Source organism: Mytilus trossulus, chromosome 1 (assembly GCF_036588685.1).
Source record: "Mytilus trossulus isolate FHL-02 chromosome 1, PNRI_Mtr1.1.1.hap1, whole genome shotgun sequence".
Lineage (NCBI taxonomy): Eukaryota > Metazoa > Mollusca > Bivalvia > Mytilida > Mytilidae > Mytilus > Mytilus trossulus.
Window position 1 is genome coordinate 110,147,522 of NC_086373.1, and position 21,552 is coordinate 110,169,073.

Here is a 21,552-nt window from a genome sequence, read left to right on the forward strand (position 1 = left end):
GTCAAAGATTACTTGACCAAAAGGTTTATTGCGGCTAAATCATACTTCTTCTTATGTTATTATTATTTATTCTTTTTATATAATTTTTATATGAAGTTCTGTGTGATAACATTTTTTGCTGTTTACCTGAAGGGGTGATTTTCTGAGAGGGGGGCTATGGATTTTTTGGGAAAAAAAGTCTGTTTCCAGTTTTGGAGAAAAAAAATAATTTGTTTTTGACCCTGAGGTAAAAAATTGTTAGTTTCTTATCGCTAAAAAAAAATTAGATTGATTTTCGCCATAGACGAAAACAACGTTTGTCCGGAAAAAAATTCCATAGCCCCCCCCTCCCCCGAAAGTCAAATGGTTGCTGCCTTAAAGAATTTTAAACCAAAGAAAAGTAATTAACGTTTTACGTATAATATTCATGACAAAACCGGTTGATTTTTATATTTATTCTGTATTTCGTATTTCCGGCAGATTTGATTGGTCAACGCCTACTTTTTGTGCGCTAATTTTGAAAATGTAAACAAAGACAAAGGCTTACATCATCGTCAGTCAGTAGAAAGTTGCCATCTAAATATACTTCAGTTGTTGTAGACGATTCTCTTAACAACATCGCACAACGTACAGTAACTTTTTGTATAATACAGGTTAGAAATTCAAGATGTTTCACAACTTCGACCACGGAGCCAGTTCGGTCTTGGCTGATTCGGCCTTGGTCGTCTCGTCTATGTACCACTTGTAATAATAGTATATATAAAAATATAGTTGCAGCCATACCTTTATTTTTGTAAAAGAGATTTTGTTGTACTAAACTTTTTACTTTTTATTTAAGGAATGATTAATATTTTTTTCTGTCTATGAAGAGATATAGCACAGGCAATTGAATTGTTTCTGTCAATATGCCATATGGGGTTTACTATCCATACCAGTGTTTTTTTGTACTGGTATGGATAGTACACCCCATATTGACAGAAACAATTGCCTGTCAGAAATAGCATAAAAAATTTGGTGCACACTGAATAACATGCGTAGCTGGTTATTTCTTCTTCTTCTCTTCTGTAAGTACAGAGTCGGACTCTAGGTTCCTTCTTAGGTATATATAAATGACTTGCTCGTGAAATCATCAGGCCTTACCTCCTCAATGAATAAAAATGGGAAACTTTTTACAGGAAAATTATTTACAAATAAAACTATGTACATCTGGGATCTAAGGAGTTCTAGGTGTGAGGATGGTAAGGCTGGCCTTGAACTCTTCTAGTGTAGCTGCTGTTGTGGCTTTTTCTGGAAGAGTGTTCCATTCCCTGGTTGATCTTGGGAAGAAGGAGTACCTGTAATATTGGTCTTTCAGAGTGCTCTATTGGTGTATGCGATGGGCTCCTCTAGTCCTTGAATCTCGGGGTTTGTAGTAGTTCTCTGTACTTGTTCTAGATTTTTTTCAAGGTTATGTATATTCAAAGGTTGGTCTAACCATGGTGATGTAGGCATTAGCTTTGACTTCTGGTTTATACTGTCCTAGGTTCCTTCTCAGAAAGCCTAGTGTCCTTGATGCTTTGCCTACCATCTGGTTGATATGTGTCTTCTACTGTAGGTCATGGTTTATGGTGACTCCCAGTTATTTCCCATGCTCAACTGCATCTAGTGTGTGGCCATGTAGTTCCTTATCAGTGGGTTTCTTTTGTTGGTTATCCGTATCACAAAGCACTTCTCGGGATGGAAATGAGGGGGGATAGGACCTTTATCGGGACACGGGAATCGGGTGTTTTTAAGCTCGGGATTTCGGGATCTGGGAATTCTTTATTCGAATTTCGGGACCTCTGGATTTCGTGTTTTTAAGTCCGGGATTTCAGGATATCATGTTTTTAAGCCCGGGATTTCGGGATCAAGACCCCTCCAATCCCCCCTCGAAAATACATCTGGCATCGTGATTCCCACTCATGGAGTTTGTTAAGGTCTTCTTGTAGTGTCTGGCTATCCTTTACATTCTTTATTTTTCTATAAACTAGACAGTAGTCTGCAAATAACTTTGCCTCAGAAGATGTTGATTGTGGCAGGTCATGAATATAAGCCAGAATTAATAGGGGTCATATGACTGTTCCCTAAGACACCCCTGAGATGACGTTTAGGGGGCCAGATTTATGCCCTTCAAACAATAAGGATTGTGTTCTCTTGCTTAGGAAGTCTTGTATCCATTTGAGTGCTACTCAACGTATTTCATAATAGTCCATTTTTTGGAGGAGTCTCTTGCAGTCAGAGATATAACTCTATAGGAATTATAGGGTTATTACAGAAAATAACTTGTGTGTGTTATTACAGAAAATAACTTGTGTGTGTTATTACAGAAAATAACTTGTGTGTGTTATTACAGATACTTTTCCTTAAATTTTCGAAATCTGTAATAACATATGTTTGTTATTTGTAAAATCATTTAATTTATAGTGGACTCTAGGGAACTCTTGAGACTTTGCGCAGAAACTGCATAGCCTTGATAATTAGTTTTTAAATTGAATTAATACATTTTTGATTAACCATGGTTAATAAATGAGACAAGGCTATTAAAGAATTAACTTAGCTGTGCTAACAAGGCTTAGTTATTAAAGAAATGTAACTAATTATATAAGACACTAGGGAATTACTGAGAAACTTGCGCAGAACCGCATTACATGCTCTGGTCATTATTTCTTACAATAAATTATAATACAGTGTAATTAAGCATGATTTATGTCTGAGCAAATGCCTTGAAGTGATATAGGGGAGCTGTGATAACACCCTTTAGTTATTACAGGCATATTTTTTCTGTAATAACATATAGGTGTACTATTCAAAATTAGAATACTATGAACTGTTACATCTTTCAATAGTTAAGTATACATAAAGACAATAGTAATATCAATAGAACTTGTTTACATTTTAACTAAACTTAAAATATGATGTATATTGTCCCTTTGAAACATGTAACATACGTATGTTATCACAGTTCTTTGATTTCTTAGTCCACAATAACAAATGTATGTTATTTTCCTGTAATAACCCTATAGAGTTATATCCCTGACTGTCTTGTGGGGCACTTTGTCAAAAGCTTTGGAGAAATCAAGCAGGATGATGTCTGTCTGTTTTCCTCAAGTGGTCTAAATTCTTGCCAATTTCGTCTAGTTATACATGTTATATCTGGAGTTGTGTTTCACCAGATCTTTTGTGTTGATGGTCACAAAGAATCTGGTGGCTGTCAAAGTGATCCATGATGGTGCTGTGAACAATATGTTCCAATAGTTTGCAACAGATCGAAGTCAATGGTCCTGGTTGATATTTGGAAGCTTTGTGTTTTCCCCCTTTTTTGAAGACTGGGACAATGTTGGCAGCTTGCCAGTCGTCAGGGATAATTCCAGTGTGCAAAGATTTCCGGTAAAGTATGGTCAGATATGGTGATACATTTTTTACATGGTGATATGTGTTTAGCTGCTTATTTAACAGTGTGCACCACATTTTTTATGTTATTTCGAATAAACAGAAAAAATATTACAGTCCTTTCTTATAATTTCATTCTAAATTCCATTTTAAACCGTAGAAAACATAATTTCATTCTAAATTCCATTTTAAACCGTAGAAAACCATGAAAAAACATTCATGACGTCATGGTCACATGACTAAATTATGTCTATGGACTGATAACAAAGCCAAGCAGAAGACGCGTTACATCCAAAATTAAATTATTTTTAAATGAATTTAAATAATTGTAGTATTTTTCCTCTTCTTCCTTCAAAAGTCGATGAGGAAATAATTGGAGATAATACACAAAATTACTGTCTTTTCGTGGGGTAAATATGCGGTTTTATTGACTTTTGAAAAAATGATATTCACTTAGGCCGACGGCCGATGTGAATATCAGTTTTTCAAAAGTCATTTAAATCCCATATTTACCGAAACAAAAGACAGTAATGGTTTTATTCCATATTCTGAGAGAAGAATATGCATTTAATGAATAGTACATTGTATACCAAAACAAATTTGACATAAAACTTTTAACCATAACGTTGCATGTAAAACTGAGTGACGTTTAGCACGGTGAATAACACTTTCTCAGGTGAATAAGCTTTTTTATTCAAAATTCAATTCATATAGAGAAACCTATATATAGCTACTAATACATGTAATATAATACATGTAATACCAATATGGAATAACACTTATTATTATTTATTTTAATTTGTGTGATAAAATGTACACAATGGTTAACTTCTAAAAGTGCCATATCATGCATATACATGTACATGTAGGTCATGTATGTTATGCGTATTGTTATGCGTTTACTTTTCTACATTGGTTAGAGGTATAGGGGGAGGGTTGAGATCTCACAAACATGTTTAACCCCACCGCATTTTTGAGTCTGTCCCAAGTCAGGAGCCTCTGGCCTTTGTTAGTCTTGTATTATTTTAATTTTAGTTTCTTGTGTACAATTTGGAAATTAGTATGGCATTCATTATCACTGAACTAGTATATATTTGTTTAGGGGCCAGCCGAAGGACGCCTCCGGGTGCGGAAATTTCTCGCTACATTGAAGACCTGTTGGTGACCTTCTGCTGTTGTTTTTTTTTTATTTGGTCGGGTTGTTGTCTCTTTGACACATTCCCCATTTCCATTCTCAATTTTATGTTTCTGAAAAAAATGAAAGTAGAAAAAATAGTACATATTTCTTAGTTTTTTCTTTTGTTTTTGTACCATACATATATACAAGTAGGTTGAAACCATATGTTATAATGCAAGTGTGCAGTGTAGGTTTATAAAACATTTATCTAACAAATATTGGAATCTGTTCTTTGAAATAGCCAAGAGTATATAGATATCAGAAGATGTGGTACATGTATGAGTGGCATGAGACAACTCTCAATCCATGTCACAATTTGTAAAAGTAAACCATTTAGGCATTATCATGCTGATAGATCAAAGTACAGTATTCAATCCAGAGCCTTGGTGAACCGCCTTGGCTCACACCAAACAGCAAGCTATAAAGGGCCAAAAAAATATTAGTGTACATGTATATTGTATGTTAGTAAATCTGTCTGGTTACTGGTACATTTATTTGTACATGTACAAAAAATGTACAACGTATATGGTTACAAAACATGCAAAATGGTTTTTGATTTTGTACAGAAGAATTCATGCCTGAACCCACTGCATGTGCACTTACTGTATTTTTATTGTACCAGACTGATTGGGCAGAGCTGAAAACAAATGGATAAATACAATTTCATGAATGTACAATGTATATGAAATTAACTACATGTACCTAACAATTTGTTAAGTGTCTGATTTCAGGATGAGACAACCTGTGTTTATCATGTTTATAGTTAGCTGCGGTATCGTAGCTCTTTAGGTCCTTTTGAAATTTTTTCCGCAAATAGTCAAAAAATTTCAAAAGGACCTAAAGAGCTACGATACCGCAGCTAGTTTATAGTGTACAACACTAATGGGATAGAGCTGAATACATATAGAAATCCCTACAATTGACTCTTTCACCATTTGTTTATTGTCTGTTTTCAGGATGAGACAACCCAATGTTTACATTGTACCAGACTGTGATAGAACAGAGGTGACTAAAGATAGTTATAATGCTATATTGAACTATGTAAGGGACGAGACATGCTCTAAAGGTAATATTCTGTCAGGGACAAGACATGTTCTAAAGGTAAATGATATGTACAGGACGAGACATGTTCAAAAGGTAAATAATATGTAAGGGACGAAACATGTTCTAAAGGTAATATTCTGTATGGGAGGAGACATTTTCTAAAGGTAATATTCTGTATGGGACGAGACATGTTCTAAAGGTAATATTCTGTATGGGATGAGACATGTTCTAAAGGTAATATTCTGTAAGGGACGAGACATGTTCTAAAGGTAATATTCTGTAAGGGATGAGACATGTTCTAAAGGTAATATTCTGTAAGGGATGAGACATGTTCTCTAGGTAATATTCTGTATGGGAGGAGACATTTTCTAAAGGTAATATTCTGTAAGGGACGAGACATGTTCTAAAGGTAATATTCTGTATGGGACGAGACATGTTCTAAAGGTAAATGATATGTACAGGACGAGACATGTTCTAAAGGTAATATTCTGTAAGGGACGAGACATGTTCTAAAGGTAATATTCTGTATGGGACGAGACATGTTCTAAAGGTAATATTCTGTAAGGGATGAGACATGTACTAAAGGTAATATTCTGTAAGGGACGAGACATGTTCTAAAGGTAATATTCTGTAAGGGATGAGACATGTTCTAAAGGTAATATTCTGTATGGGACGAGACATGTTCTCTAGGTAATATTCTGTATGGGAGGAGACATTTTCTAAAGGTAATATTCTGTCAGGGACGAGACATGTTCTAAAGGTAATATTCTGTATGGGACGAGACATGTTCTAAAGGTAAATGATATGTACAGGACGAGACATGTTCTAAAGGTAATATTCTGTAAGGGACGAGACATGTTCTAAAGGTAATATTCTGTATGGGACGAGACATGTTCTAAAGGTAATATTCTGTAAGGGATGAGACATGTACTAAAGGTAATATTCTGTAAGGGATGAGACATGTTCTAAAGGTAATATTCTGTAAGGGATGAGACATGTTCTAAAGGTAATATTCTGTATGGGACGAGACATGTTCTAAAGGTAATATTCTGTATGGGAGGAGACATTTTCTAAAGGTAATATTCTGTCAGGGACGAGACATGTTCTAAAGGTAATATTCTGTATGGGACGAGACATGTTCTAAAGGTAATATTCTGTATGGGAGGAGACATTTTCTAAAGGTAATATTCTGTATGGGACGAGACATGTACTAAAGGTAATATTCTGTATGGGACCAGACATAAAGGTAATATTCTGTCAGGGACAAGACATGTTCTAAAGGTAATATTCTGTAAGGGACGAGACATGTTCTAAAGGTAATATTCTGTATGGGACAAGACATGTTCTATAGGTAATATTCTGTAAGGGACGAGACATGTTCTAAAGGTAATATTCTGTAAGGGACGAGACATGTTCTAAAGGTAATATTCTGTAAGGGATGAGACATGTTCTCTAGGTAATATTCTGTAAGGGACGAGACATGTTCTAAAGGTAATATTCTGTAAGGGACGAGACATGTTCTAAAGGTAATATTCTGTAAGGGACGAGACATGTTCTAAAGGTAATATTCTGTCAGGGACAAGACATGTTCTAAAGGTAAATGATATGTAAGGGAGGAGACATGTTCTCTAGGTAATATTCTGTCAGGGACAAGACATGTTCTATAGGTAATATTCTGTATGGGACAAGATATGTTCTAAAGGTAATATTCATTATGGGAGGAGACATGTTCTAAAGGTAATATTCTATATGGGACAAGACATGTTCTAAAGGTAATATTCTGTAAGGGACAAGGCATGCTTGGAATGCAAAATCCTGTAAAGTAATAATCTGATCATTATTTTGAATGTCTGATCAGAAAACATTTAACTGTGACAGTCTGTGTTTTCATTTATGTGAATGTTGAGCAATTATTATGTTTATATATTTTCTTTAGTTAAAAAACCAGAAACATTATATTTTATTTTAATATAAAATGCTTATAATTCCTAGGGAAATTGGCTATAAAACAGAAATCTGCTAGATATTACCAAATGTTAATACTAGAAAGTTCTACATGTGCAATTAATTTTGTACAATATTTATTAACATGCATGTTAATTGTTTTACATTGTCTTATCAGGGCCTTTAATAGCTGACTATATGCGGTATGGGCTTTGCTAATTGTTGAAGGCCGTACGGTGACCTATAATTGTTAATGTTTGTGTCATTTTAGTCTTTTGTGGATAGTTGTCTCATTGGCAATCATGCAACATCTTCTTTTTTATATGTGCATGTATTTAAGGTAAATTTGAACTGTTTACAAGAAGTAAAATAAAACTAGCTTAATCACTTTTGATGTCTGACATTGTATGTGTTTATTTGTATTTATTGATTACAGAACCTGTGATTATATGCTGTGATACAATAAAAGATGAGCAACATTACACCTTAACAGAGTTTGTAATGACTTTGTGTCGTAAACATGGGATCCTAAAGAATGAACGAGTAACCTTATTGTCATCCATGGATCAGATGGTGGCTGTACAGCTCTGTTTGGCAGAGAAAAATAAACAGGTTGGAAAATTATTCAAGACTTAAATATCACATAATATTTTACAAAAAATGTAAATAGTTTATCAATATACATAGATATAGGAAGATGTGGTGTGAGTGCCAATGAGAAAACTCTCCATCCAAGTAACAATTTAAAAAGTAAACCATTATAGGTTAGTGTACAGCCTTCAACACGGAGCCTTGGCTCACACCAAACAACAAGCTATAAAGGGCCCCAAAATTACCAGTGTAAAACCATTCAAACGGGAAAACCAACGGTCTAATCTATATAAACAAAAGGAGAAACAAGAAGCACGTATATATAACATAAACAAACAACAACTACTGTACATCAGATTATTTTACAGTACATTTATCAGTAATTAGAAAAAGTTAGGAAGGCCCTACCAGGACAAGACATACAAATGTTACATTTTATTGTCCATGTATTTTGGATATGCATACACATAGTTTAGGTATGATTAATGTTTAGAACACCTTGGAAATATGATTTTACATGTTTTTCTAGCTGGAGCACTGTCAATCAACTAAAGCAAATAATCCTATGTATCACATGTAGCTCAAATCATTCTAAAAATTCAACAACAAAAGGGGCAGGGAGCAAGTGGAGGGCAGGGCACTTTTTATGATAGGAAAAGGCACTGCTCATTTTTTTTGTCTATGTTTCTGTGTGTATCACAAGTTCACAAATCTCTTTTTTTACTGTATATGTTGTTAATAAAAATGCATGTTGCAAAATCATTTTTTTTTACTACATGTTCATAAAACATGGCAATACACATTCATACATCACATCACTATTAATCAAAACAGTGAGTTTGAGATACATAAATTTTGTGTATATGTTGAAATATCAGTAATGGGGTTACACATGGTAACAATTTACTGAACTGCACAGAATTATGATTATTGATCAAAATTTTAATTTATTTTCAGGATATTGGTGACTATGACGTAGAATCTAGTACAGCTATACACCAGTGTAATACCCTGATCAAACAGAAACTATCAACATGTACACCCGATATAAAGTTAACACAGACAGTGGATGATTGGCTAAAACAGGACTATACACAGTTCCTTAGCAACTGTAATCAAGTAGATATGTGTGATATATTACAGCTGTTAGTTACTGGGTTAGACAAGAATGAAAACCTCAAAAACGATCTCCAGTCTACAGATATTATTGTGTTGGGTCTTCCATCACATCAAATACAGGTACAGTTTAGTCTAAATTGTAATGAATATGGCCTAATATACATGATGTGTCTATATGAGTGTATGATTGCATAATTTCTAGATGGAGAATTGTCTCATTGGCACTCATACCACATCTTCTTATTAATAGCTATCAGTAATAGTTATATTGTAAAATAAATTATGTTTCTATAGCATATCTGATGCTTTTTACATTAGAGTACTTTCATTCAGTGGCCACTGTACAGCCTCAACAATCAGCAAAACTTATGGTCTTGTGTATTAAGCTATTAAATGCCTACATATACAATTTGAAGCGTTTTATCTTTATCTCCTTTCATGAATAAATAAACAAATTAAATTTATACTAGTTCTAAATAGCAATACTAAGTTTGTCTAGCACTAGTCTACAAACTACCAGTACAGTTGTAGTTCATGGACTGATTATTTTGTAGAAAATTGAAATATGATATGTATTTGTCATGTAGTGAATTGGTTTAATGAACTCAAAGAATAAATGATATAATATTTAACTTACTCTATTTCAGAAATATATGCTGAAGTTTTTGTGCAATGGGAGAACTATAAATAAAATAACAATGGAGACATCTTTAGAAAATAACAGTAATATACAAGTTCTGTCTGTGCCAACATCATTAGATGAGATACAACTCAATTCCACTCAGGAATTCATTGCCAGTAAAAATCTTTCTATAACAGAGGTAATATACTGCTTAAAACCGCTTAATAAACTGGAGTGAAGTGTTTATCAAATTTTTACTCTGTGAGTAAAATCAGTGAGAAGAATCATTGGTATGAGGGATACTTTATCTCTTGTTTCATGGATCATTTCTATAATTACTGGATATTTGCATTGAATTTATCTAATAATATATATAAAAATGTCATAATTTTTTCTAATAAAATCTAGTATGGTTATATTCTGCAACTTGGTAAAAATAAAAGTTTTATAAAAAGAAGATGTGGTATGATCGCCAATGAGACAACTATCCACAAAAGACCAAAATGACACAGACATTAACTACTATAGGTCACCGTACAGCATTAAATAATGTCCAAAGCCCATACCGCATAGTCAGCTATGCAAGGTTCCAATAAGACAGTGTAAAACAATTCAAACCTGAAAAACAACGGCCTTATTTATGTAAAAAAATGAACGAAAAACAAATATGTAACACATAAACAAACGACAACCACTGAATTACAGGCTCCTGACTTGGGACAGGCACATACATAAATAATGTGGCGGGGTTTAACATATCAGCTGGATCCCAACCCTCCTCCTAACCTGGGACAGTGGTATAACAGTACAACATATGAACAAACTATAAAAATTTATGTTTCCTATACAAGACAAAATCATAGGGTAATATGTCATTTCTCCCCACAATTACACCTATTTTTAGCAAGATTTTACTTCTTTTATCTTTAAGACTGTGTTCCAAAACATCCTACCAAAGAGTAGATAATCTGTTAAAAATATTCAGAAGTTAAAAGTTTGTAATAACTATAAATATTCAATGGTAAAGCATAACCTGAGGATGTGCATGATAGAATATAATCCATAAGTCCTACATATCAAGGGGAGATAAGCCAACTTACTTACTTAAATTTTATTGTATGCAGTCATTATCTGTGGCAAGTGCATCAACTCTTAAAAGGCTGCACAGACATTGATGAAACATAACATAAACATGAACATTATTTGTAGAACATTGATGAAACATAACATAAACATGAACATTATTTGTAGAACATTGATGAAACATAACATAAACATGAACATTATTTGTAGATCACTGCATGACAATTTCAATAAAGGAATCAATGCTAAAGGGAAGATAATCAGAGTTATCATGTTGTAAATTTTACTCCCTATTCTAATTTTTATCACCTGTCTCAGCACTCACTGTCTCAGCAGTCTGGATGTGAGATACAACAAATTAAGGGAGAAAGAATGAATGAAGTTTTGTTTAATATTATATTTATGTATTTCTATTTCCAGTCCTACGTGAAGATGGTTCTCCAGTCTTATTTAGAATTATTGGTGAACACTAGATCTGAGTTAGCTCTAGCTCGAGTCCTCAATGTCCCTAACAGAGAACTTACACATGAAGCATTTACAGAGCTTAAACGAGAGGCAAAGACGAAAAATATGACAATGTATCAGGTATGTCAACTTCAATGTAATTATATATTTCTGACCTCAAACACAATTTGAGGCAACAAATATTATGTCATCAATGATTTATTTTGATTATTTGGAGCTTATTATTTATACCTAAAGCATAGTACCTTAAATCATTTCCTCAGAACCCCATGATGGTATATTTATCTAGATGTTATTCCCACTTTTTAACGTTCTTACACAGTGCCACATCTTTTAATATGTAACATGAATAACATGTTGTGTTTTAAATATGTTAATATAATAATAGTAATTTTACCAGTTGTGACTTATATACATATATATGTGATTGAATTTTGTAGACGGCTGTATCATACATATTGAAGATAAGATTAGGAGGTAAAGGATATGCCCCTGACCCTAGTCATCCATTGTTACAGTTTGTTAAAGGGTTGGGAGAATTTGTTGATCTGATGCATAGGTTACAGAATGTTATTGAAGAGGAATCAAACACAAGGTTAGTGATAATGTTTAATTTAGGAAAGGACATGTCAAAGTTTTTGAGAAATGTACTTTAAAGTTTGAAAAATGAGTTAACACATATATAACAAATTTATGTGACGTATATAATTTTTCTGACGTCAGACACTCAAATCAATCCATGTGTTCGTAGATAGTAGATGTTGTTGTGTCCTGTTAAATTGTTATACGATGATGACTGATGTTCCCATATTTTGACTATTTTATTGATTGTGACTGTTTATTTAACGCATCATGTAAATGTAATGGAATTTGATGAGACTGTTATTAAAGTGAGAGGGTTAGCGCTATAGAACCAGGTTTAATCCACCATTTTCTACATTTGAAAATGCCTGTACCAAGTCAGGAATATGACAGTTCTTATCCATTCGTTTTTGATGCGTTTTGTTTTTTGATTTTGCCATGTGATTATGGACTTTCCAAATTGATTTTCCTCTGAGTTCAGTATTTTTGTGATTTTAATTTTTATTTTTTATATAGAATTTTTCATAAAATTACAAGCAATTTTTCTCATTTAGTCTAGATGTAAACGAAAATGTTTTCTATGAAAGCTATGGTAGCTCAACATCATTCTGAGATGCCATCTGCCAAAGTTAACTTTTTGATATTTTATTTCAATCTCATAATAAGAATATAGAAAACAGGGAAGCCCCATTTATACCCTTTGATTGCTATGTTCTGGTTGTTCATGTTGATTGTTACATTTCTTTAAGAGTAAATTTATTTTTCTTTTAAACTCATTTAACATTACAGGTCAGCTTGTCGTAAAGTAGTTAATATCATAAAGAAAGAACTGCTGAGATCAACAGATACCAAGTTAAGACAGAGTAGTATAGAGACGGTCAGTGATAGATTACAGGAGCAGATTAAACTGGTTATTGACCAGACCGAGAGGAACAAGATGTCTAGTCCAGATAAAGTAAGAATTCACAATATAACCACAGACCAGAACATGTACTAAATTAGAGTGAGCATTAATGAAACAATTATCATTTAATGCTGTTCACATGATTATCATATTGGTTTTTCTCAGTTGAGTAAAAAGAGAATGTATATTTTCATGTTTGGACATCATTGACTTTGCCTAGGAAAACAGCTATTAACAGATTATCAATGGTCTTTCACACTCATGTTTCTTGTCTCATCTCAAGCAAGTTGACCATTGAGAAACACCCTTTCCTTTGAAAGAAATAATTATAATATATTAAAGCATGTTGTCATTCTATAAATCTGAATTATAAGACAATCAAAATCACCATTGCTAACATATCTTGTGTACAATTTTAACAGCAAGCAATAAAGGGCAAAAACTAAATTTCATCTTGATGTTTCAAACTCCCTATATCAAATAGTAAAATACTTAAGAATACCAGTGCAGCACTTGAAGTAGATATTTTGTAACCAGCTTAACCAACCAGAAATTATATTGAACATAATGAAATACTGCTTACCCAGCCAATTGTAGTAAATGGTGTTGTTTGACTAATTGAGGAAAATGATTTATGTACCAGGTGAAATCAGTTCCATCTTCAATCTGTCAGTAAGTTTAGGAGAGTAGACATTGTTACATTACAGAATATTTCTTTATTATTTCCAGTCTGTCAGTAAGTTTAGGAGAGTAGACATTGTTACATTACAGAATATTTCTTTATTATTTCCAGTCTGTCAGTAAGTTTAGGAGAGTAGACATTGTTACATTACAGAATATTTCTTTATTATTTCCAGTCTGTCAGTAAGTTTAGGAGAGTAGACATTGTAACATTACAGAATATTTCTTTATTATTTCCAGTCTGTCAGTAAGTTTAGGAGAGTAGACATTGTTACATTAAAGAATATTTCTTTATTATTTCCAGTCTGTCAGTAAGTTTAGGAGAGTAGACATTGTTACATTACAGAATATTTCTTTATTATTTCCAGTCTGTCAGTAAGTTTAGGAGAGTAGACATTGTTACACTACAGAATATTTCTTTATTATTTCCAGTCTGTCAGTAAGTTTAGGAGAGTAGACATTGTTACATTACAGAATATTTCTTTATTATTTCCAGTCTGTCAGTAAGTTTAGGAGAGTAGACATTGTTACATTACAGAATATTTCTTTATTATTTCCAGTCTGTCAGTAAGTTTAGGAGAGTAGACATTGTTACGTTACAGAATATTTCTTTATTATTTCCAGTCTGTCAGTAAGTTTAGGAGAGTAGACATTGTTACATTACAGAATATTTCTTTATTATTTCCAGTCTGTCAGTAAGTTTAGGAGAGTAGACATTGTTACATTACAGAATATTTCTTTATTATTTCCAGTCTGTCAGTAAGTTTAGGAGAGTAGACATTGTTACATTACAGAATATTTCTTTATTATTTCCAGTCTGTCAGTAAGTTTAGGAGAGTAGACATTGTTACATTATAGAATATTTCTTTATTATTTCCAGTCTGTCAGTTAGTTTAGGAGAGTAGACATTGTTACATTACAGAATATTTCTTTAATATTTTCAGTCTGTCAGTAAGTTTAGGAGAGTATACATTGTTACACTACAGAATATTTCTTTATTATTTTCAGTCTGTCAGTAAGTTTAGGAGAGTAGACATTGTTACACTACAGAATATTTCTTTATTATTTCCAGTCTGTCAGTAAGTTTAGGAGAGTAGACATTGTTACATTACAGAATATTTCTTTATTATTTCCAGTCTGTCAGTAAGTTTAGGAGAGTAGACATTGTTACATTACAGAATATTTCTTTATTATTTCCAGTCTGTCAGTAAGTTTAGGAGAGTAGACATTGTTACATTACAGAATATTTCTTTATTATTTCCAGACTGTCAGTAAGTTTAGGAGAGTAGACATTGTTACATTACAGAATATTTCTTTATTATTTTCAGTCTGTCAGTAAGTTTAGGAGAGTAGACATTGTTACATTACAGAATATTTCTTTATTATTTCCAGTCTGTCAGTAAGTTTAGGAGAGTAGACATTGTTACATTACAGAATATTTCTTTATTATTTCCAGTCTGTCAGTAAGTTTAGGAGAGTAGACATTGTAACATTACAGAATATTTCTTTATTATTTCCAGTCTGTCAGTAAGTTTAGGAGAGTAGACATTGTTACATTACAGAATATTTCTTTATTATTTCCAGTCTGTCAGTAAGTTTAGGAGAGTAGACATTGTTACACTACAGAATATTTCTTTATTATTTCCAGTCTGTCAGTAAGTTTAGGAGAGTAGACATTGTTACATTACAGAATATTTCTTTATTATTTCCAGTCTGTCAGTAAGTTTAGGAGAGTAGACATTGTTACATTACAGAATATTTCTTTATTATTTCCAGTCTGTCAGTAAGTTTAGGAGAGTAGTCTCTGATGCATGATTTTTTACTATTAATTGGTTTTGGCTTTTAACTAGCTGTCAGTAACTGCGAGTACTCTCAAATCGTATTTTCTTGTTAATTCGACCTGTTGATACTGTTTATAATGCTTTTTTGTCATTTTTTATTTATATGGATCTTGGCTGTATACCAGCTTTGATTATTTGTAATATCTTCAATTTTTCACTTATTCTTACAACATTTGTATAAACTTCAAGATTATAAAAAAACGGTTTTTTTCTAAAGTGAACATTGATTGGTTAAATATTTCTCAGTGTGTTTGAATTTGTTTGATAGCCTTTTGGTCATGACTGTTTGTCTCTAATATTTAATTAACTGTGCATTTGTATTCAGATATCGCAGATCAAATTTATTCGTTCTTTGTGTAATCATACGTTTTTTGATTGAGTTAAGTCTGCCAATTGATATTTTATCGTATGTTTTTATATGTTGTGATGTTATGCTATTGTTTCAGAAAAAGGGAGAAGGTTTGGGCCCATTAAAACGTTTAATCCCGCTGCAAATGTTTGCACCTGTCCTAAGTCAGGAATCTGATGTACAGTAGTTGTCGTTTGTTTATGTAATATATACGTGTTTCTCGTTTCTCGTTTTGTTTATATAGATTAGACCGTTGGTTTTCCCGTTTGAATGGTTTTACACTAGTAATTTTGGGGCCCTTTATAGCTTGTTGTTCGGTGTGAGCCAAGGCTCCGTGTTGAAGGCCGTACTTTAACCTATAATGGTTTAATTTTTAAATTGTTATTTGGATGGAGAGTTGTCTCATTGGCACTCACACCACATCTTCCTATATCTATTGTTACGTTACAGAATATTTCTTTATTATTTCCAGTCTGTCAGTAAGTTTAGGAGAGTAGACATTGTTACATTACAGAATATTTCTTTATTATTTCCAGTCTGTCAGTAAGTTTAGGAGAGTAGACATTGTTACATTACAGAATATTTCTTTATTATTTCCAGTCTGTCAGTAAGTTTAGGAGAGTAGACATTGTTACATTACAGAATATTTCTTTATTATTTCCAGTCTGTCAGTAAGTTTAGGAGAGTAGACATTGTTACATTATAGAATATTTCTTTATTATTTCCAGTCTGTCAGTTAGTTTAGGAGAGTAGACATTGTTACATTACAGAATATTTCTTTAATATTTTCAGTCTGTCAGTAAGTTTAGGAGAGTATACATTGTTACACTACAGAATATTTCTTTATTATTTTCAGTCTGTCAGTAAGTTTAGGAGAGTAGACATTGTTACACTACAGAATATTTCTTTATTATTTCCAGTCTGTCAGTAAGTTTAGGAGAGTAGACATTGTTACATTACAGAATATTTCTTTATTATTTCCAGTCTGTCAGTAAGTTTAGGAGAGTAGACATTGTTACATTACAGAATATTTCTTTATTATTTCCAGTCTGTCAGTAAGTTTAGGAGAGTAGACATTGTTACATTACAGAATATTTCTTTATTATTTCCAGACTGTCAGTAAGTTTAGGAGAGTAGACATTGTTACATTACAGAATATTTCTTTATTATTTTCAGTCTGTCAGTAAGTTTAGGAGAGTAGAAATTGTTACATTACAGAATATTTCTTTATTATTTCCAGTCTGTCAGTAAGTTTAGGAGAGTAGACATTGTTACATTACAGAATATTTCTTTATTATTTCCAGTCTGTCAGTAAGTTTAGGAGAGTAGACATTGTTACATTACAGAATATTTCTTTATTATTTTCAGTCTGTCAGTAGGTTTAGGAGAGTAGACATTGTTACACTACAGAATATTTCTTTGTTATTTTTAGTCTGTCAGTAAGTTTAGGAGAGTAGACATTGTTACATTACAGAATATTTCTTTATTATTTCCAGTCTGTCAGTAAGTTTAGGAGAGTAGACATTGTTACCTTACAGAATATTTCTTTATTATTTCCAGTCTGTCAGTAAGTTTAGGAGAGTAGACATTGTTACATTACAGAATATTTCTTTATTATTTCCAGTCTGTCAGTAAGTTTAGGAGAGTAGACATTGTTACATTACAGAATATTTCTTTATTATTTCCAGTCTGTCAGTAAGTTTAGGAGAGTAGACATTGTTACATTACAGAATCTTTCTTTATTATTTCCAGTCTGTCAGTAAGTTTAGGAGAGTAGACATTGTTACATTACAGAATATTTCTTTATTATTTCCAGTCTGTCAGTAAGTTTAGGAGAGTAGACATTGTTACATTACAGAATATTTCTTTATTATTTCCAGTCTGTCAGTAAGTTTAGGAGAGTAGACATTGTTACACTACAGAATATTTCTTTATTATTTTCAGTCTGTCAGTAAGTTTAGGAGAGTAGACATTGTTACACTACAGAATATTTCTTTATTATTTTCAGTCTGTCAGTAAGTTTAGGAGAGTAGGCATTGTTACATTACAGAATATTTCTTTATTATTTTCAGTCTGTCAGTAAGTTTAGGAGAGTAGACATTGTTACATTACAGAATATTTCTTTATTATTTTCAGTCTGTCAGTAGGTTTAGGAGAGTAGACATTGTTACACTACAGAATATTTCTTTGTTATTTCCAGTCTGTCAGTAAGTTTAGGAGAGTAGACATTGTTACACTACAGAATATTTCTTTATTATTTTCAGTCTGTCAGTAAGTTTAGGAGAGTAGACATTGTTACACTACATAATATTTCTTTATTATTTCCAGTCTGTCAGTAAGTTTAGGAGAGTAGACATTGTTACATTACAGAATATTTCTTTATTATTTCCAGTCTGTCAGTAAGTTTAGGAGAGTAGACATTGTTACATTACAGAATATTTCTTTATTATTTCCAGTCTGTCAGTAAGTTTAGGAGAGTAGACATTGTTACATTACAGAATATTTCTTTATTATTTCCAGTCTGTCAGTAAGTTTAGGAGAGTAGACATTGTTACATTACAGAATATTTCTTTATTATTTCCAGTCTGTCAGTAAGTTTAGGAGAGTAGACATTGTTACATTACAGAATATTTCTTTATTATTTTCAGTCTGTCAGTAAGTTTAGGAGAGTAGACATTGTTACATTACAGAATATTTCTTTATTATTTCCAGTCTGTCAGTAAGTTTAGGAGAGTAGACATTGTTACATTACAGAATATTTCTTTATTATTTCCAGTCTGTCAGTAAGTTTAGGAGAGTAGACATTGTTACACTACAGAATATTTCTTTATTATTTCCAGTCTGTCAGTAAGTTTAGGAGAGTAGACATTGTTACATAACAGAATATTTCTTTATTATTTTCAGTCTGTCAGTAATGGAGGAAGTCTGTTGGGAAGGAAAACATTGACAGCTTTACGTTACATCACAGATAAAATACTGACACAACAGGACCAGTCTCAATCCATTGATTATTTATGTGACGGTTTCTCCAGTCAGAAGACACCAATTAGATTCCCTTCACTGTTATCACAATTCAGGTGTGTAAACTATTTTAGGGCTGTTCCAAAATTAAGGGGGTATGGATTTGAGATACTGAAATGAATTTATTGAAAGTGGGCAGTTGCATTTTTCTTGGAATTGTTTAAGAAGTACGATTAACAGGAAGCTGCTATCTGTTCTTTGGCCTCCAGATTGGAATAAAAGCTGGTACTTTAACAAGATTAAGCTCATATATATGGATATATTAAATATTGAGAAAATAAATGATGATTTTGAATTTATTGACAGATCTCCCGATGAAAATTGTGATGATGATGAAGAGAATTCAGACCTCAGTTTATCACTCTCAGAAAGATTAGTGAAAAGACAATCTGGGGTATGTATACAGTATTGTGTATATAAAATTAAGAAGATCCTGTATGATTGCCAAGAAGACAACTCTCCACTAGAGACTAAATGACAAAACAATTTAAAACTATAAGACACTGCTGCCTTTAACATAATCAAAACCCATACAGCATAGTCAGCTACAATAGCATCTGGACCTTTAACAATTCTTTTGACTAGACATCATTAAATTTACAATGTTAGGCTAAGAGCAGCTATTGCAGGTGAGACATCAGTCGCATCAAAACTCTTTATGAATTTTTATAATGATATGATAGACTAGACAACTTTGAGCATTCTTAACTTTGAAACAGCATTTTTATCAAATTAAACCCCATCTAGAAATTGGTGGAGTTTGAAACCCAACAGACTATAAGAATCTGTTGACATTAGAAAATGAAGATTTTACTGAAAAAGGTGTGTAGTTACTATTGCAAAGTTTTTCTTATTTTGTCTGCATAATAGTTAATTTATGTTTTGACTTCAGGTTTCTTTGGAGATAACTCAATCATACCAAGCCTCCTATGACTGGGCTTTACCGGCTCATCATGTAGGTCTCCCTAACAAAGATGATATCTGTCAAACAAATAGTCCAGTTGTAGTCCTGCCCAGGTATTTAATTTCACTTATATACACAACACATTTGTATAGGGTAGTTGTGATTCACATCAAGCATTATCTTTATGAAGTAACTGTTTGACACATAATATGAATTAGTGTTTTGACCCAAATTTCATGGTTCACTAAACATGGAAATGTTAGTCCAAGCAGGCATTAGCAGGGCATTAAACAAAATGTAAATTGCTTATACAAAATTAAAAATATAGAAATATGGTTAAAAGAAATGAGTAAATTATCTACCAATAATCAAACAGTTGTTAATATTGTTGAGAATTAAGATAATTGATAAAGCAACAGAAGTTAAAGAAACTAAGAAAAGTCAACTGTTTTATCTTAGCAATAAGCTAAAATATAAATCTGTTTACACATAGTTAATCAAAATCTCTGATATTTTTCAGTAAAACTTTGGCTCATCCTGCTTCTGCATCTAAGGCAGGTTTAGCAAAGAAGATTTTAGAATCGATACGTGATCAGGAAAATATACAGAAAATACAAATTACAAAGACTTTTGGTGAAACATGTAAACCCAAGTCTGTAGATGTGGTATCTAGTCAACTAACAATTGAACTTTCAAGTCAGACATCAGATGAAACGAAGGGGAATGTAGAGAAAGGGGGAAAGAAACGTAAAAACACTGAATCAAATGCTCCACCAAAGAAAAAGTCCAAAACAGAAACAAAGTCTTGTCGAAGAAAGTTACTACCTCAGGTGAAAGGTCAACAACAGCTGTCTACATTTTTCCGTGTGTAATCATTCCAGTGAAGTTCATAATTTATTATAGAATTACTAATATTGTAGTTGAATGATTTTAGAGTCATGCAATTTATATTACATATTTATTCATTATAAATTTGATATTAAATCATATATAGGGTAACTAGTCTGTTTGAAAGTATCATGGTTAGTGTGTGTGTATGTTTTAATAAAGATGAATAATCATACCAGCTATGTCACCACTGAATTTAAAGGTTTTTAAAATATGTTGTTGTTTTTTTATTTCAATATATTTTTTTTTAATGTTCAGACTGGCTTTTTATTTTTTACCATTTGTTTGTTTCTTTTTATCTAGATACAACTTCCACAAAGACTTCTTCTATGTCATTATTTTTAGAGGTCACTGTCTCTATGAAATAAAATCCTCCTAGTCATTCTTCATGAAACAATATTTAAAGAACATAATGATGAAAACACAAACCAAAGATCTGAGCCCTGTTTTAAAAATCTTCATATATTTTAATTATCATTATTTTTAAATTTCTTCAATAAAACCGGCTTTTTATTTAACTTATCATGTGAGGCTACTGTTCTTAAAGATGAAGTTAAATTACTGAACTTCTAAAACTGTTTGTGATATCATGAAATTTATTAAACTGTAATTTATTATCAAATATGTGACCACAGAACTATGAATATTTGTCTTCATTGTTTTTCTTTCTTTTGTGTGTTTTTTAAGTTTTTAGGTTGTATTTATTTTACCTCACAATATTTGTGTATAAGGTTTATATTTATTAAAAAAATGTATATTGTAGTTGTGTATAAATGCGTGTTTTTGAAATAAAAGTGCAATATTAATGTTACTTTTTTATTTGTTTATGTTTAATACTTGAGTTTTAATATAGAAGCCATTTTGAAAACTACACAATATTTCTCACCATAAAGGTATTCAGAAACATAAATTATTTTACAACTTGCAAAAAAAACTAATTTGTGCAGAAG

At 32.1% G+C, this 21,552-nt stretch overlaps 1 protein-coding gene across 2 annotated transcripts; it reads left to right on the plus strand.

The window, feature by feature from the left end:
- Positions 1-422: 422 nt before the first annotated feature.
- On the plus strand, positions 423-21,035 carry LOC134697408 (PCNA-interacting partner-like). Of its 2 annotated transcripts, none has more exons than XM_063559673.1 (12): positions 423-632; positions 5,521-5,630; positions 7,989-8,164; positions 9,101-9,382; positions 9,910-10,083; positions 11,388-11,552; positions 11,873-12,027; positions 12,804-12,969; positions 18,694-18,866; positions 19,117-19,204; positions 19,703-19,827; positions 20,235-21,035. In XM_063559673.1, the coding sequence occupies exons 2-12, from the start codon at positions 5,522-5,524 to the stop codon at positions 20,584-20,586; spliced, it is 1,965 nt and encodes a 654-aa protein (XP_063415743.1). In that variant the 5' UTR covers positions 423-632; position 5,521; the 3' UTR covers positions 20,587-21,035. The 2 variants fall into 2 exon arrangements, with proteins under 2 accessions (XP_063415743.1, XP_063415751.1); XM_063559681.1 differs by having other exon boundaries at positions 452-606.
- The last annotated feature ends 517 nt before the right edge of the window (positions 21,036-21,552 follow it).

Coding starts and splice junctions, on each gene's coding strand:
- LOC134697408 (XM_063559673.1), top strand. CDS start 5,522: ATGAGACAACCCAATGTTTACATTGTACCAGACTGTGATAGAACAGAG. Junction 12,970..18,693: donor AGATGTCTAGTCCAGATAAA/GTAAGAATTCAC, acceptor TATTATTTTCAG/TCTGTCAGTAATGGAGGAAG. Junction 19,828..20,234: donor CCAGTTGTAGTCCTGCCCAG/GTATTTAATTTC, acceptor GATATTTTTCAG/TAAAACTTTGGCTCATCCTG.